Below are 16,235 nucleotides of genomic sequence, written 5' to 3'. Positions count from 1 at the left end.
AACCTGCGCTCTAGAGCCCACGAGCCACAACTACTGAAGCCCGCACACCTAGAGCCTGTGCTCCACAACTAGAGAAGCCACCGCAATGAGAAGCCCGCACACCACCATGAAGAGTAGCCCCGGCTCGCAGCAACTGGAGAAAGCCCGTATGCAGCAATGAAGACCCAACACAGCCAAAAATAAATAAATAAATAACTTTTTTTTTAAAAAGGGGGGCTTCCCTGGTGGCGCAGTGGTTGAGAGTCCGCCTGCTGATGCAGGGGACACGGGTTCGTGCCCCAGTCCGGGAAGATCCCACATGCCGCGGAGCGGCTGGGCCTGTGAGCCATGGCCGCTGAGCCTGCGCGTCCGGAGCCTGTGCTCTGCAACGGGAGAGGCCACAACAGTGAGAGGCCCCATATGAGAATTCCTAGGGAATTTTTTTAAAATGCTGATACCTGGACCTTATTATAAGATATTCCAATTTCATTGATATGGGACAGGACTTTAGTTGCTTTTGTTTTTGTTTTCTAACTTCTCAGGAGATTCTGTTGTGCAGCTAGGGTTGAGAGCTACTGAGTCAAGTTGACATCTCCAGGGTTAAGCAGAGCTACCATTGAGGGTTAACTTGGAAGTGGAAAAGGAGGATTGGCACAGGAACCAAGAGACCTGGGTTTGAGCCTGCACTCTTCCCTTTTTGTGACTGTGTGCTTTGAGCAAGATATTTGACCTCAAGGAGCTTCAGTTTCTTCATCTGTAAAATGGGACAAAGCACCCTCCCCTCCTGTGGAGGGTTGTTGCGAGGAGCAGATGAATTCATACATGTGACACTGCTGAGCCTGACACCCGGGACATTTTTTGCCCTATTTATTTATTTTTTGTGGTACACGGGCCTCTCACTGTTGTGGCCTCTCCCATTGCGGAGCACAGGCTCCGGACGCGCAGGCCCAGCAGCCATGGCTCACGGGACCAGCCGCTCCACAGCATGTGGGATCCTCCCGGACCGGGGCACGAACCCGTGTCCCCTGCATCGGCAGGCGGACTCTCAACCACTGCGCCACCAGGGAAGCCCTGCCCTCTTTATTTTTTAAAAAAATTTTTGGTCATGCCATGAGGCATGCAGGATCTTAGTTTCCTGGTCAGGGATTGAACCTGTGCCCCCTGCCTTGGGAGCATGGAGTCTTAACCACTGGACTGCCAGGGAAGTCCCTGCCCTCTTTAAATTTTGGTTACTTTCTTCCCTTACCTTCCATGAACTAGATATTTATGTCACTTTTTTTTTCTAATTTTGTTCTATTATTGCTTTTTCCATAAAATGTAGGAGTTTGTTAAAAGTCATCTGAGGTTTCTCTAGGTTTAGAATTTATCCTTTCTTCACGTGACCTTGATCTCTTTACGTTCCTCAGCTATATTCTCAGTCCCAGTGTACTTATGGTAAATGTCATTTTTTGATACCTGAAAAAGTAATGGCTCATTGTATATTTTAATGAGGTGATACCAAATGCTGTTAATAGCTCTGCCTGGAGATTAGCATGATTTGTCTGTCATTAACTGATCCTGGAATAAATCATAGGATTGATATTGAATAAATTAATTCAATATTTTAAAAACACCAAACAGGGGCTTCCCTGGTGGTGCAGTGGTTAAGAATCTGCCTGCCAATGCAGGGGACACGGGTTCGAGCCTTGGTCCGGGAAGATCCCACATCCCATGGAGCAACTAAGCCCGTGTGCCACAACTACTGAGCCTGCGTTCTAGAGCTCGTGAGCCACAACTACTGAGCCTGCATGGCACAACTACTGAAGCCCACGTGCCTAGAGCCCGTGCTCCGCAACAAGACAAGCCACCACAATGAGAAGCCTGCGCACCGCAATGAAGAGTAGCCCCCGCTTGCTGCAGCTAGAGAAAGCCTGTGCACGGCAATGAAGATCCAACGCAGCCCCTCAAAATAAATAAATAAATAAAACACCAAACGGAGTTCTCAGCCTTAGCTGTGGTTTCTGTCTAGTGGATTTGGCATAGTTTCTTTGGTCCTAGGCGAGAAAGACAACCTGTTCTCAGATTATACATTTTTATTAGATTTACTCTAACCTAAAAGAAAGGCTGGGTTGGTTACATTCATATGTGAATCTGAAACACAGATGGACTCCAGGACAGTCTGACATGTGCCTCTACAGCCTGTGAGAAAGCTAGAGTTCACCTTTTCCTGGAGATGTGGCAGTACCATCTGGCCAGTGCTGGAGTTGGATGGTGTGGAGCAGAACACCTCACATTTTAATGTGCATGCATATCACCAGGGGTCTGTTCCACTGTAGATGTTACTCAGTCGGTCTGGGGTGGGGCCTGAGATCCTGCATTTCCTGCAAGCTCCCAGATGGTTTCGATGGCAAGGGTATAGAAGACAGCCGTTCTTCTGTCTGCCCAGCACTTTCCCTACCTTCCTCCAGGGAAACCTTCCTTCCTCCATTCCAGCCACGAAGTTCAAGGGTGAGCTTCCATGTTCTTACATTACTCTGTTTCCCAGGCCACAGTCAATTGATTCAGGGACCAATCAGAATCTTCCCTGGCATTTTTGGACTTGGAACCAGAGAGCCAGTCTCAGCTCTTCTCTGTGGAGCCCCATGGAGGTAATTGGTCCAAGAAGCACAGATGAGGGACAGAGAGATTGCCCCCAGTGCTCTCAGGTCTGGGTTCCAATGTCCCTAATATATGAAAAGTGACCTTTGGGGTTATGTTACCAGTTCTGACAATACAGTGCATTTGTGTAAACTGTTTCAGGCACTTAACGTATGCAAGTCTCTGTTGCTGGGCCCCGAACATACAAAGATGAATAGCTCACCTCCAGTGTGGGGAGACCACCATTTCAGTAGAATTTGATGTGTGCAATGGTAAGGGGTTACGGAAGCCCCTAGAAGAAGCTTCTGATCCACTCAGGAAAAGTTTTAGAAATGGATTTTCGAAAGGTGAATAGGGATTGTTTGAGGAGGCCTGTGAATTATTCCAGGTAGAGAAAACTTGCTGAGCAAAGGCAAGATGATGGGATGAAACAGGGTTTGAAAACCTATAACCAGTTTACGTGGGAGGTGCATGGCTGAAACCGGGTCAGTTACGGTGAAGGGCCTTGTATACACGCTGCCATTGGCCACTTTTTCCTTATGTCCTATGTACTTCAACAACAACAATAGCAACATCAAAACAATAACAAACAGCAAAGCTAAATCTCTGCTTCTCTTCCAAATACACGACTCTCTGGCGGGTTCCCATCAACAACTGTTCCTCTTTATTTTCCCTTAAACAAACAGGAAATTTGTCTCAGGATCGAAATGAATGTTTAAAAAACAAACCTGATCTGCTTTAAATACTAAAATCTGTTTAAATAACACAGAGGTTGTGACATCCATTGACAAATCCAGGAAGTTCAAAGCCCCGCCGTTGACACAATGTATTGAGTTCTGCTGTTGTTGGCAGCCCGAACTGTGGCAGGTCCTGGTGTTTGTCATTCAGGTCCTCATGTGCGCAAGGCAGACATTCCTCAGACCACAGGGCTCTTTCTTCTTTCGGGAAACATTTGTATTTCTTTTTTTTTTTTTTTTTTTTTAAGATTTGTATTTTTTTAAATGCTTTTTGAAAGCAAGAACAACAATTGACAGTGATGGCTGCTACTTCCATCTCCTGAATGGCAAGCCCCAAGAGTAACTTGGGAGTCTTTCTTCTGGGCAGATTTTAGCTGTTTTAAAGGTTAGAAAAAGAAGTTTATGCTTTTACTGACATTCATCAACCTAAATTGAAAGTCTGTACCCATTAAACACTAATTTCCCACCCCTCCCGGTCCCTGGTAACACCCATTCTACCTTCTATCTCTATGAGTTTGGCTGTTCTAAGTGCTTCACATAAGTGGAATCACACAGTATTTGTCCATCTGCGTCCGGCTTATTTCACTGAGCATAATGTCGTCAAGCTTCACCCGTGTTATAGCATATGTCAGAATTTCTTTCCTCTTTGAGGTTGAATAATATTCCATTGTGTGTGTGTGTGTGTGTGTGTGTGTGTGTATATATATATATATCACGTTTTGCTTACTCGTTCACCCATTGATGGGAACTTGGGTTGCTTCCAAGTTTTAGCTATTGTGAATAATGCTGCTCTGAACATGGGCTTGCAGATATCTGAGTCCCTGCTTTTAGTGGACTCTTATTTTCAAAAAAGCTGCATGGAGCTCATGTGGGGCCTTTCTGGCTGTGAGAGAAGGCTGACCTGGGAGTCAGGGCCTTGACTCCACTGCTCCCTGCCGTGAAGTCGCCGGGGCCTGGAGCAAGTCACACACCATCTCTGGGTCACCGTTTCCCCACCTCTGAGCTTAGGGAGTCGGTTGTACCTCCCGAATTCTGCCCCCAGGTGCCCTTGCATGGGACATTCTGTACCCAGACTTGCACAGTCAGAGGTGAAGGTGAAAGGTCTGTTCACCTGGCTTCCGTTTGTTCCTCGGTGGAGTTAGAAGTGGAGTGGACTCTTAGCACGAGCAGATTTGTCATTCACACACTTCCCAGTGTTTTTGAGCAGCCCTGATGGCCCATGGTATATGGAAATCTGTTGCTTTGCTGGGGCATGACCTTGAAGCTCATACAGGCTGAGATGGATGTGTGGGTGCAAGTCGCTTAGTGGGTGAGTCGGGCTGGACACCTGCCCAGGGTCCACCCCTCAGTGAGGTGTTGTCAGCTGCTACTCATCCCTTCCTACACTGTGACTTTTGTGAAGTGGTAGAACTTTGGTGACTGTGTGTGTGTGTGTGTGTGTGTGTGTGAGAGAGAGACACACACACACACACACACACACACACACACACACGGGGCGGGGGGGAAGAGGGTGATGGGAAATGCTTCTAAAAGATCTGACCGCTGGGGCTGGTGATGGAGGTAAAAGAAAGCAGAGAAGCCTAAGGAACTGAGGGTCCTTCTGGAAATTGATTAAAAAGTGAGCCATCTGCCTCCCCAGTAGCTCTACAGAATAAACAAGTTCACTATAAATTCCCTACAGAAAGAAGACAAACCTCATTGTGAAATTTCACTGAGTGTCTCAGCCAGCAGAAGATTTGCTCATTGAGAGAGAAAAATTTAGAGAAGTTTGAAAGAGGGGCCCAGGAGAAAGGCAGGAGACCATGCAGACGTTTCCAGGAAGCAGCAGATGGAAAGGCACCAGTCTGGCTATAAACCAACCTTATTTTCAAGTAAGGGCTGGTTTGAAAATTCTCAGAGGTATTTTTCTTGGCAAAAGGTGCAGTTAATAGGAACAAGCAGGCCAGCTGTCTATCTCATGGAAGACGAGATTCCTCCTAAGCTGAAGAAACTCGTAGAGGAACAGAGCCACAAGCCCTCAGCTGTGACTGTTGCAGGGCATGTGGGAGGTGATGGTTCCACAAAGGAGACTAAAGTCATATGAAAAAAGCCATCAGAGAAGACAACTAGAGGAGGCCATGTATGTATATGTATATCAAATCATCACGTTGTGCAATTTAGATATATACAATTACATTTGTCAACTATTCCTCAATAAAGTTGGAAAAAAAGAAAAAAGCTGGTAAAAAGGGCAAAGGAGATGAAGACAATGGTGAAGAGTTAAGAAAGGCTTCAGAAACGTTATGAGTTGTTCCGTTAACACCAAGCTGCCATCGCTAACCTCCGTCAGCAGAATGGAGGCCTTTTCAGCAATTCCAAGAAATAAATCTCTGTTGGCACCACCCCAGGAAATGTCCAAGAAGTTGCAAAAGTAAAGAGGGATTAATGAGATTAACTTTGGTTAAGACTAAGGAAGGAAAGGGAAAAAAAAAGTAAGAGAAAATGACAATAAAAGTAAGAACAAAAGGGAAGGTGATAGGGACTTCCCTGGTGGCGCAGTGGTTAAGAATCTGCCTGCCAATACGGGGGACATGGGTTCGAGCCCTGGTCTGGGAAGATCCCACATGCCGCAGAGCAACTAAGCCCGTGTGCCACAACTACTGAGCCTGCACTCTAGAGCCTGCGAGCCACAACTACTGAGCTTGCGCACCACAACTACTGAAGCCCGCACGCCTAGAGCCCGTGCTGCGCAACAAGAGAAGCCACCACAACGAGAAGCCCGCTCATCGCAATGAAGAGTGGCCCCTGCTCGCCACAACTAGAGAAAGCCCACGTGCAGCAACGAAGACCCAACGCAGCCAAAAGTAAATAAATAAATAAATTTATTTTAAATACAGGGAAGGTGATAAAAATGGGCACAAATGAGATAAGATAATATTTCTCCAAACTGCTAAATGTTAATGAGTGGAAAACATAGATGAAAAACATTTTTGGAAAAAATGAAAATGAGAAACTTGAATCCAGGAGAAAAAGAAGACTTGATTATGATTAAAGCCCACCCCAACTAGAAGCTCCAGGTCCAGAGGCAGTCAGGTCAGAGTAGAGACCACAGGTCCAGAGGCAGTCAGGTCAGAGTAGAGACCACAGTAAAGACCATCTTTATCCTTTATAGGAAAAGAAGCAGGGAAGCTGATGAATTAATTCATGTGGTTTGTATAACCGTGTTTCCAAAACCAGACAATTGCATTGCAAAATAATAAAATTTTAGGCCCACTTCATTTATGACCATAGATACAAAAGTCCTAAATATAAAATGCCAAATAAGAAGAGGGCAGGATGGGGGAAGAAGAGCTGCTCTTTGAGATAAAAGCTCTTTAAGATAAAAGCCACCGCTCCGTTTTCACTTTGAGAAATCTGTTTCCTCTTGTCCTTTGCTTTCTCCTTTGCAACTGTCTCTCTGACCTTGTTGGCACTTCTTTTTTGTTCCTGAAGACACCACAGGTCTTTTTCGTTATCAAGGTTTTTGCTGCAAATTAAGCAAGGAAAGCAAACAGAAAGTGACCTGAAATGAATAAACTACCACAAAGGTTCTAAGAGCTCACAGAGTTTGTGTACTGAATGTTCCTGGTTTATGTTTCCAGACTTCTTTTTGAGATGGTAAATGAATGAAGATGAGACCCATTAAACACACTCCCTCCTTCTGACCATCTGCTTGTTGCCTTGTTCCCAGCTTGGGACCTGAAGAGGCCTCCAAGACCGGACATGACGTCCCCTTGAGTGACATGGCAGTTGACATCTCCGAGGGCATCCAGCCTGCGTGACCCATCCCAATACGGCTTGCTTCTTACTTCTTCTCATTGCAAGGAAGCAAGTCCTTAGGGTGACCTTCCTCATGGAAGCCGTTTTGTATTCCAGAATGCAGAATTCTGGGAAAAAACATCTTTCCTGAGCAGACATTCCAAAGTTGGGTCTTTGCTTCTCAAAACTTCTTGTGCCGATGTTTAGAGGCACCGCTGGAGGCTGAGTCCTGTTACTGCCATTCCTAAGAGACTTTTATGTAATTTCTAGCTCTGAGAGATGTGGACTAACCTCTTCCCTCTCCTGTGGCTTCTAGATGTTTGCAAGTAATTAATTCATGATTTCATTGCTCCCTCCCTTAGGAAGTACCTGGTTTCTTAGAATGTGTGTCATGGGCCAGAAAGACAGGGGCATTAGGGCAGGGCGAGAGATGGTGTGTTAGCAAAGGCAGGTTGACAGCTAGGTTTTTAGCTGGAGGATCTGGGAACAGGTGAATGAGTACTTCTGACCCTGAGGATTCTTTTTGCACAGCTGAGACAAGATGGAAACAGGGATTCTTGCTATGCCCCTGCCCAGGGGAGAGACGAGTTTGGATGTTGGCTTCCAAACTCCTCCTTTGAAGAGTTTGGAAGTTAAATGTTTCTTTGAAGATTCTCACCTCAGAATAGGCTAGAACTTAGCATTTTCCGCTAAATACAGGGGTATTTGGGAAAGGTAATTAGGGGGACTAGGAAGTATTTGGGGCAAAAAGTCATGAAGTGGGAAGGCATGGCTGACGTCTGGGATCTGAACTAGTACAAACTAAGCTTGTGAAGAATGGCTTTGGAGAAGGTTGCCGAGGGCCTGCTGCTCTGATGACCTTTTGTTGAAATGATTTCTGCAGGTGATCACGGCTGGTTTATCGATATTGCTGTTTGATATGATCCTGACCAGGGCCACCGTGGGATGGTAAGTCTTTTGCATAGAGAGAGGAGAAGAAAATTCGTTGTTTGTGTTTCCTTGGGATACTAATATTTGCTCTCAAATGTTGAAGAAAGGGTGTGTGTTTGGGTATATATTTTATTGACATATAAATATACATTCAGAAGAGTGCATCTATCATGATTATTTTCACAAACTGAATATACCGCACCTGCTATAGCCAGCATCCAGGGCAGGAACCAGAGCGTCAACAGTACACCTTTCAGCCACTCATCCACACGAGAGCAACCACTATAGGTAAGCCACTAATTATGCGTGCATATAACTATAACTATGTTTGTGTTTTTGCCTTTGACCCTTCAATTCATTTTCTCCTAGTCAAGTTCCAGATCATCCTTGTTTAGAATGCACCCATCCATTTGCTTAAAGACAGCATTGCCTCTCCCTCCCGTATTTGAGCAGAGACCTGAAGGAAGTGGGGGAGCGAGCCCTGGGGACCCTGGGGGAAACAGCAAGTGCAAAGGCCCTGAGTGTGCTTGGTCTGCTCAAGGAGCAGTGTGGCCGGAACTGGTTGATGGGGGAGAGTAGTAGGAGATGAGGCTGGTTGGTGGCTGACCATGTGGGGTCTTAAAGGCCATTGTAAGAGTGAGGGGGGAAGCGATCAGAGGATTCTGAGCAGAGGAGCCACTTGCTCCTAGGTTAAAAACACATTCCTCAGTCTGCCATGTGGAAGATGGGCTGTAGGGTCCTACCTCTGAACGCTCTATACAGACTGCCGATCGGACAGCTGACGGAGTTAGGACTTTGATCCACTCCAGCTTGCTAGCATTCAAACCAGCTGATGTGATCATTACCAAGGGCTGTCGCTGTCATCTTCAGGGAAGATGAGGTGAGGTGGGGAGTGATGGTGAGTTTAAACTGTTAAGACTTCTGTTGCTCCTCTCATTAGTGGGCGTGCTTTATTTGGGGGGTATATACTTACGTATTTTAAATCTACATAGTAACGGGTGCTATTTGTGAGACGTTTAAGACAATGCAGAAATGCATCGAGTAAAAAGTAAAGGCCTGTCATCCTCTGCTTCCACCGTCTCCACGTGCCAGAAGTCACACCAGTTTGATTCAACAGTGAGAACGATGCACTGTTTGGTCAGGATGTCCGCGCTGAGGGAGGTGGGCTCTATCGTCTGCCAAGTGAAACCACACCGACGGGTGCCTGTCGAGCAAGACGAGCCTCTCAGTCACCCGGGAATGGGTCAGTCCTTGCCAAGTCTTCGCCCAGCCTCCCGGCTGCTGGCCGGATGACCCACAGCTTTCCTCCCCTATGACCACGGCTGCCTGCTGTCCGGCCTGAATCACTAATGCGGCACATTATGGAGAATAAGTCATATTTGTTGTTGCTACTTACTGGTCTCTTAACCTCTGTTTTAAAAAGGAAAAGAAGCCTAGGGCCACTTGAAGATAAAGCTTATTTCCATTCCACTTTGGATGCATTGTTTGACAATCCCCCCTCACCCCCGCCCCAAGAATGGCACTCCAAAACGGAATGGCAGACAAGTTTTAGAATAGGTTTTTCCATTTCTTTACCAGCATGATGGAAAGAAAAAGCATATTGTTGCTTAGCTTTGCTCAAATAAGGCATAGTTCTAGAAAATCCATATTTTTTCCCATTCTGGGGCTGAGAGTAATTCTAAGGGTTGGTTCCTCCCACCCCCTCCCTCCACTTTTTTGCATTCATGTGCACATTGGACCTGCAGAATTGTCACCTGTTTTGCTCAAAAGCCACAGTGCTGGTTGGTGGGGCCGGTACTCGTGCTCAGTGTGTCTAGGGCAGCCTCTCCTCTCCCAGGACGTCTTGCAAATAATCCCCTGCCTTGTGCCGTCATAGCCACACACACAAAAATGGTGTCATTTTTAAACATCAATATGAGGTTCTTGCAAGATAAATGTGAGGGTCAGGACCAGGCTCTGGGAATACCATGATGAGGAAGTCCAGGAGGTGACTTTGCATCTCATGTGGCTTTGGGCTGGGAGGGGTTGGTTCAATAAACAGATATTTCCTGGGGTTCTGTGTGTCAGGAACAGCTCTCGGATAAAAGTGTAAAGTCACTGCCCCTGGGATGTCTGTTATTGCTCATCTCCCTGCCTGAGGGCAGGTCTGCACCTAAACCATCCAGACTGACAGAAATGAATCTTTTTGCTCACGGCATTCGGAGAAAGCGATTTTCAACCCCTCTCAGGAGCCCCTAATGGGGCATTTCCTGCCCCAAGAAGAAAAACAGAAGGAAAAGAAAAATTAGGAAATACTCCCACACTCTCCTCTTCTTCCTCCTCCTTCTAGTCTCACCTCTTCCTTTGAATAATAATAACCATTTATTGAGCAACTACTATATTTCAGACATTTTTATATTAATATTATCTCATTAACTTTCACAACAACCCTCCAAGTTAGCCCTGTTTTAAAGATGAAGAAGCTGAGGTTCAGAGACATTTAACTGATTGTCCCAAGATTTTAGAGCTGCTAGGTGATTGGACCAGGATTCAAACCCATGTCTGTGTGTGTCCAACATCCCATAAACTTCACATACCTCCCTAGAAATGACGTGGGAAACGCCAAGGACTTAGCAGCAGCGTAGATAGTGTCTAGGTAGAAGCAGGTCATGGAGAGGTGGAAGAGACATTGGCCTAAATGTTTCTTTTCCCACCAGTCTGATCGTTTATAAAGAGCATCTAGATGATATGGCAGGAGTACAGAAGGAGTGTTACCCAGGATAAAACGGCTCTATTTCTTGTTCAGGGGCTGACACGGTGAACTAAGAATGTCCAGTGGAACATTTTTAGGAAAAGGATTTCATTGCCTTAGATTTCTTTTTTTAATTTATTTATTTTATTTTTTATTTTTTGGCTGCGTTGGGTCTTCGTTGCTGCGTGGGCTTTCTCTAGTTGCGGCGAGTGGGGGCTACTCTTTGTTGCGGTACACGGGCTTCTCACTGCGGTGGCTTCTCTTGTTGTGGAGCACGGGCTCCAGGCTCATTGGCTCTAGAGCGCAGGCTCAGTAGCTGTGGCGCACGGGCTTAGTTGCTCCGCGGCATGTGGGATCTTCACAGATCAGGGCTCGAACCCGCGCCCCTGCATTGGCAGGTGGACTCTTAACCACCGCGCCACCAGGGAAGTCCTGCCTTAGATTTTTAATACTAGAGGCTATAATTCTATCAATCAACTAACAATATTTATTGAGTGACTGCTGTATGCAAAGCATGTGGAAGTCATTAAGGAACATAAGACATCATCCAGCCCTCAAGGAGTTTTCGGGAGAAGAAGTCATAAAGATAGTTTCTGCAGTAGGATAGTAACCGTTTGAATGCACAATGAATGTGAAGACTGGAGGAGAGAGAGAGGGTGGGGTGAGCTGGAGGGCCTTGGAACTGGCTTGAAACTGGACCTGATGCAGAAGGGAGAGGCTTAGTCAGACTGGGGGTGGAAGAGCATTTGGTCCCTCCGGCCCTGGGAGGACAGGGAAGGATGGAGGGGCAAGAGGTGCCAACGGTGAGACTTCGCGATTTGGAACCAGAGCTGGTGCTGGGGGGACAGGGAGCTGATCCTACAGTCCCTCCTCCTTACTCTGCACCTGTCCTTCTGGGAAGGCAGGACACAAACGGGCAGGTTGATGTCCGAAAACCTAACTGCCAAGATATCCTGGTGCATCCTCAAGACTCTTCCCCCAATTTCTTGTATCTTACCCTTCATAGTGATCGTCTCAACTCTTGACAGTAATTTTCCTTCTTACAAATAAGCCTCATTGATTGTATTTTGTATACAATTTCAGAATGAATTAAAAAACAGCAGAAAAACAAAAAACACCCAGGTGTTGAACTGAGTGTGAGAAATGAGCCTGAGATGCTCTCCAGTGGGGAGGCCGCGCTTAGTCTGAAGGTTCCAGCAGCCGTCTGTGCGTAGGCCATATCTCCAGGCTGTTCCACATCCTGTGGACTTCGTGGTACACCCTGAACAAGATGGAAAGAAGGGCTGTGTGTACCCAAATCAAGGAAACAGCACGTGTGATTATTGCAAAAGGAACCTTGACTTTGGAATTTCCTGATTTTTGAGAACTCTCGAATTTAAGGATCGTGTGTTTTCAGCCTCAAAGAATTTTCCAACCACAAAGTGAACCGCCAGAAGAGGAATGTCAGACTGTGTTTCAGATTTCCTGTCTTTTGCGCAGAGCTGATCTGCATTGTCCATAGAGTGGGTGTGTTCAAGCTGTGACTGGGTGACCAGCTCGGATCCTGGGCAGGGATCCGAGGCCAGTCTCTGTCCTGTGGGAGCTTAGACTGATCGGAAGTGAGAAGGCAGGGCTGCAGGCCTGTTTTGTTTGGACCTACTGTGTTTGCCTGTATAGTCATTGTTTCTTCTTTTTTGATTTTCAAATTTCAAATTACTCAGCATTTAGAAATCAGGTGATTTCCCTGTACAAGTCCAGATCTCCAGATTCTTTTGAAAATACGGAGCAGCTGTTAAGTTGGGCCTGCATGTCCACACAGCAGCAGTCGCTGGAGTGGGTCGAGGCTGCCCGCTCGGTGGACATGGGCTCCGTGAGTGAGCGTAGCTGCCACCGCTGCAGTCTGGCTGAGGGCGGGGACCCCGGATCAGCCGATATCCTCGCCTGCATTTGCTTGTATGTTCATTCATCCTATAAGGAGTGCTTGCTGGGCTCTGAGGCTCCAGACACAGTCCAAGACCCCAGAGAGGTCACCCTCCGGGAGACGAGGGCCCATGTAATTAATTGTCCACCTTCGTGGGTGGGCAACAGCTTACAGGCACAAAATAGCTCACTGTCTCAAGTAGGGTTTTTCACCCGCAGCACTGTTGACGTTTTGGGCCAGATAATTCTTTGCTGTGAGGGGCTGTCCTGTGTCCTGTAGGATTTTTTAGCAGCAAACCTGAGCCTTACCTCACTAGATGCCAGTAGCACCCCCTCAACTGTAACAATGCAAAACGTCTCAGGACATTGCTAAAGGTCCCCTTAGGGGCAGAATCGCCCCGGTTGGGAATCACGGATCTGAAGTTGTGAGGTGGTTAGTGGAGACATGCCATTTGAAATTTCAGCGAGATCTTAAGGAACTTGTTTATCTCCTAATTAGAGATTTGGATCAGCTCCAGGGTCAGGTCCTGGGCAGCCCTTGCTGCCCGCTCTGTGTTCCACGATCAGCATGAACCACACGGCGTGACAGGTGTGCACTCCTTGCCCACCTGCTGGCTGAAACTCCTCCAGGAAAGGAGCCACGTTTCGCTCACCTTTGCGTCTCTCCTTCCGGCACCGTTTGCTGAATCAACAGGTACTAGGCTTCTCAATCCTGTACCCAAGAAAAATGATAAGCCTAAGCCCCCAACGTTGGTCAACTTTTAAAGCCTTTAATTAAAAGCAGCTGCTCTTGGGGACATCCCTGGTGGCGCAGTGGTTAAGAATCCACCTGCCAATGCAGGGGACACGGGTTTGAACCCTGGTCCGGGAGGATCCCACATGCCTTGGAGCAACTAAGCCCGCGCGCCACAACTACTAAGCCTGCGTGCCACAACTACTGAAGCCCGCGTGCCTAGAGCCCGTGCTCTGCAACAAGAGAAGCCACCGCAATGAGAAGCCCACGCACTGCAACGAAGAGCAGCTCCCGCTCGCCGCAACTAAAGAAAACCCGTGCGCAGCAACAAAGACCCAACACAGCCAAAAATAAATAAATGAATAAATAAGTAAATTTATATATAAAAAAAGCAACTGCTCTTGTCCAGCTAATTACCTTGTTTTTAACTATAAAAGCCCAGTATTTTAATATCTTTGGCAAGCCCAGTAATTTAAATTTCCAGATTAATATGTATTCACTTTTTAATTAACAACATTTTACAGTGCAGATCGATAATGAATTCCCTCTATTCTAAAATTTCGGCAAAGGGGATTCAACACATACAAAAGAAAAAAATTCTGAACGGTGAGTGATGTTCCTTTTGAGTAGAATTAGTTGTGTGTGCCTCCTCTTCGAATCCTCTTTAGACAAAGAGAGTCACTCTTCTCTGTGGAATAGTTTAGGTACAAGGAGAGAAAGGAATAACCAAAGCACAACCTGTTTGTTTGTAGGATTTCGTGATCAGCTCCTCACCTTTGCCCATCATTCACCGGGCCTGCCGTTGATCCTGGGCTGCAAACACGAGGATCGCTTCAACTTGATTCCAGTCCCAACCTCATTAACACCAAAATGGTGTTCTATCCTCTCTGAGTAGAGATGTCTGTGCCTTTAATTTTAGGGGAATGCTTGGAGACTGCCCAAGTCTCTTTGTAGGAAGAGTGAATTTAGGGGTGAAGAAAGAACTTCCACACACCCCAAAGTGCATCTAGGACCACAGTGTCTGAAGTTTTTCATTTGAATTAAAAATTTGAAACCTCTTCTTTAAAATGCTGAGAAAAGCCTTCATAACTATGCTCATTACCTTTCGAAACAGAGTAGTTTATCAGATTGTGAACTGTCACTCAGCAAGTCCCCAAGGGAGGGGTGAATTAGTTTTGGGGAGGAAAAGAGAGAAAAACAAAAATAGTTTGGAATCCAGATGGGAAAAGGGGGAGCAGTTATAAGAATTCCATCACTCGCTGAGTAAATATTTATTGCGTGTTGTGTTAAGTGCTAGGCCTACAGCTGGGGAAAGGATACAGTCTCTGTCCTCTGTCTGGAGGGTTCCATAGGAATTCATTGAATCACCACAGTAGTACACGTAGAATTGAGATGGGGCCTTTGGCTCCCGATGGGAGAAAAGAGGAGTGGAGAGACGCTGAAAATAACCCCCTGGAGGAGAAGTGAGTGATGGATATTTCTGGCTGCCTCTGCTCTGCAATCTGATGTTTATGCCTTGTTACGTGAAGTTTGTTCATTTCAGGAATGATGGGGATTATAAGATTTGCAAACAGTCCAGTAAAGCTCTGACTTGACCAGCTGTAATGCGATTAAGATTCCTGCCCCCCTCCTTGTGTCAGCATCTCCCGCTGTTTAGAAGACAGCATCAAAGCTCACCTCCCTGGCTCTCTTAACAGTAAACGGAACCAGGTTTGTTTTCATGTCAGCGTTCCCTAAGCTGCTAGGTGTTTCATTAACTCGCTAAGCCAAGGGGATGAAATGCAAGTTTATTACGCTGCAGCATTGTTCTAAAGCTGCAGGTGTGAGGGTGGCAGAGAGCCAACCGATATCCTGCTCTCCCTGGTGATTAAGGAAGATTAGTGGAAATGACTGTGACCCCCTCCTGTTACATTGGCAGAAATAAAACTCTTCCAAAGCCAAAGTTCTGTACGGATCTTGCATCAGGTCACGGTGACTCTGCGCTTTCCCAGGGGTTTAAGAAGCTGGTATGTGCGTTCTTTAAGGGATGTTGAAGGAAACAGCAGATTGGCTAAGAAGGGAAAGCCAGATCTTTAGAGGTGAGCCTGTGTACAAAATGAATGGCTTCCCCTTCCCAGGCCCTTCTTCATCCAAAGAGAAGAGGCAATAGAACCTGCCAGCATCTGGGTCTGTCCCTGAACTAGACCAGGGACAAGCACAAATGGGTCACGTTTCACAATACGGTCTTTTGGAACTTGGACCCTAGTTTCTCCCAGGAACAATCCTATAAATGATGAGTATAGATCTAGGAAAGTCCTCAGAAATTTATTCGGTTCGTAATATAGACACAAACTTCAGCTACGTTATTATGAGCTTAGTATGCGTTAAAGAGAATTCATCGACTTATTGTCACTATTATAAGACTTCTGTAGGAAGGAGGAAAGTACGTTCCAACTTGGAGCTTAAGCTGTCAGGCAGACATCTCCCTCGGGCCCCTCTCCTCTCTTTCCCCCTTGTTAGCGGGCTCGGGGGTCATCCTCCCAGCCCACTCCCCAGTGCAGTCACTTGACTAGTGCCTCTCTGCCCTCACTCAGAGAGAGAGGCCTGACATCACCAGGGAGGGGACATGGCGGGGGTTCAGGGGATTTTCCCACTCTGTAGGTTGGCAGATGGGTGATGGGGGCGTAGATTTGTTCTCTCTTGCTCTAGAAAGCAGAACTTAGACTCACAGGTGAGGTTGTCAGGTCAGTATGAGGCAGGACTTCCTCCAGGAGGGAAGAATCTCGTGCGCCGGGACCTGCCACAAGATGCCCGTAGATGCCCGTAGATGCTTGCCTGAATCCCATGGCTAGAG

The 16,235-nt window shown here is 46.6% G+C and overlaps 1 protein-coding gene across 9 annotated transcripts in view; it reads left to right on the top strand.

Annotated features, from left to right (window-relative positions):
- Window positions 1-16,235, top strand: part of SLC35D4 (solute carrier family 35 member D4) — a 116,335-nt gene that overhangs the window by 88,059 nt on the left and 12,041 nt on the right. For 3 of the 9 annotated variants that reach the window (XR_016387604.1, XM_022586822.2, XM_022586819.2), the window contains 2 exons: window positions 7,993-8,057; window positions 8,251-8,327. The exons of 1 other annotated variant lie outside the window; for it this stretch is intronic. Coding sequence is in view for 4 of the 8 variants with exons in the window: in XM_022586822.2 (XP_022442530.2) it covers window positions 7,993-8,057; window positions 8,251-8,327 (142 nt within the window). In the remaining 4 variants the exon portion in view is untranslated. 5 more of the 9 variants (XR_004022520.2, XR_002646502.2, XR_016387605.1 and 2 more) reach the window with 4 other exon arrangements.

This window comes from Delphinapterus leucas, chromosome 14, assembly GCF_059928025.1.
Source record: "Delphinapterus leucas isolate spDelLeu-1000000601 "Yukka" chromosome 14, BTC_Dleu_Yukka2, whole genome shotgun sequence".
Taxonomy (NCBI): domain Eukaryota; kingdom Metazoa; phylum Chordata; class Mammalia; order Artiodactyla; family Monodontidae; genus Delphinapterus; species Delphinapterus leucas.
The sequence above is the reverse complement of the archived record's forward strand: the minus strand, read 5'-3'. Positions and strand labels throughout refer to the sequence as shown.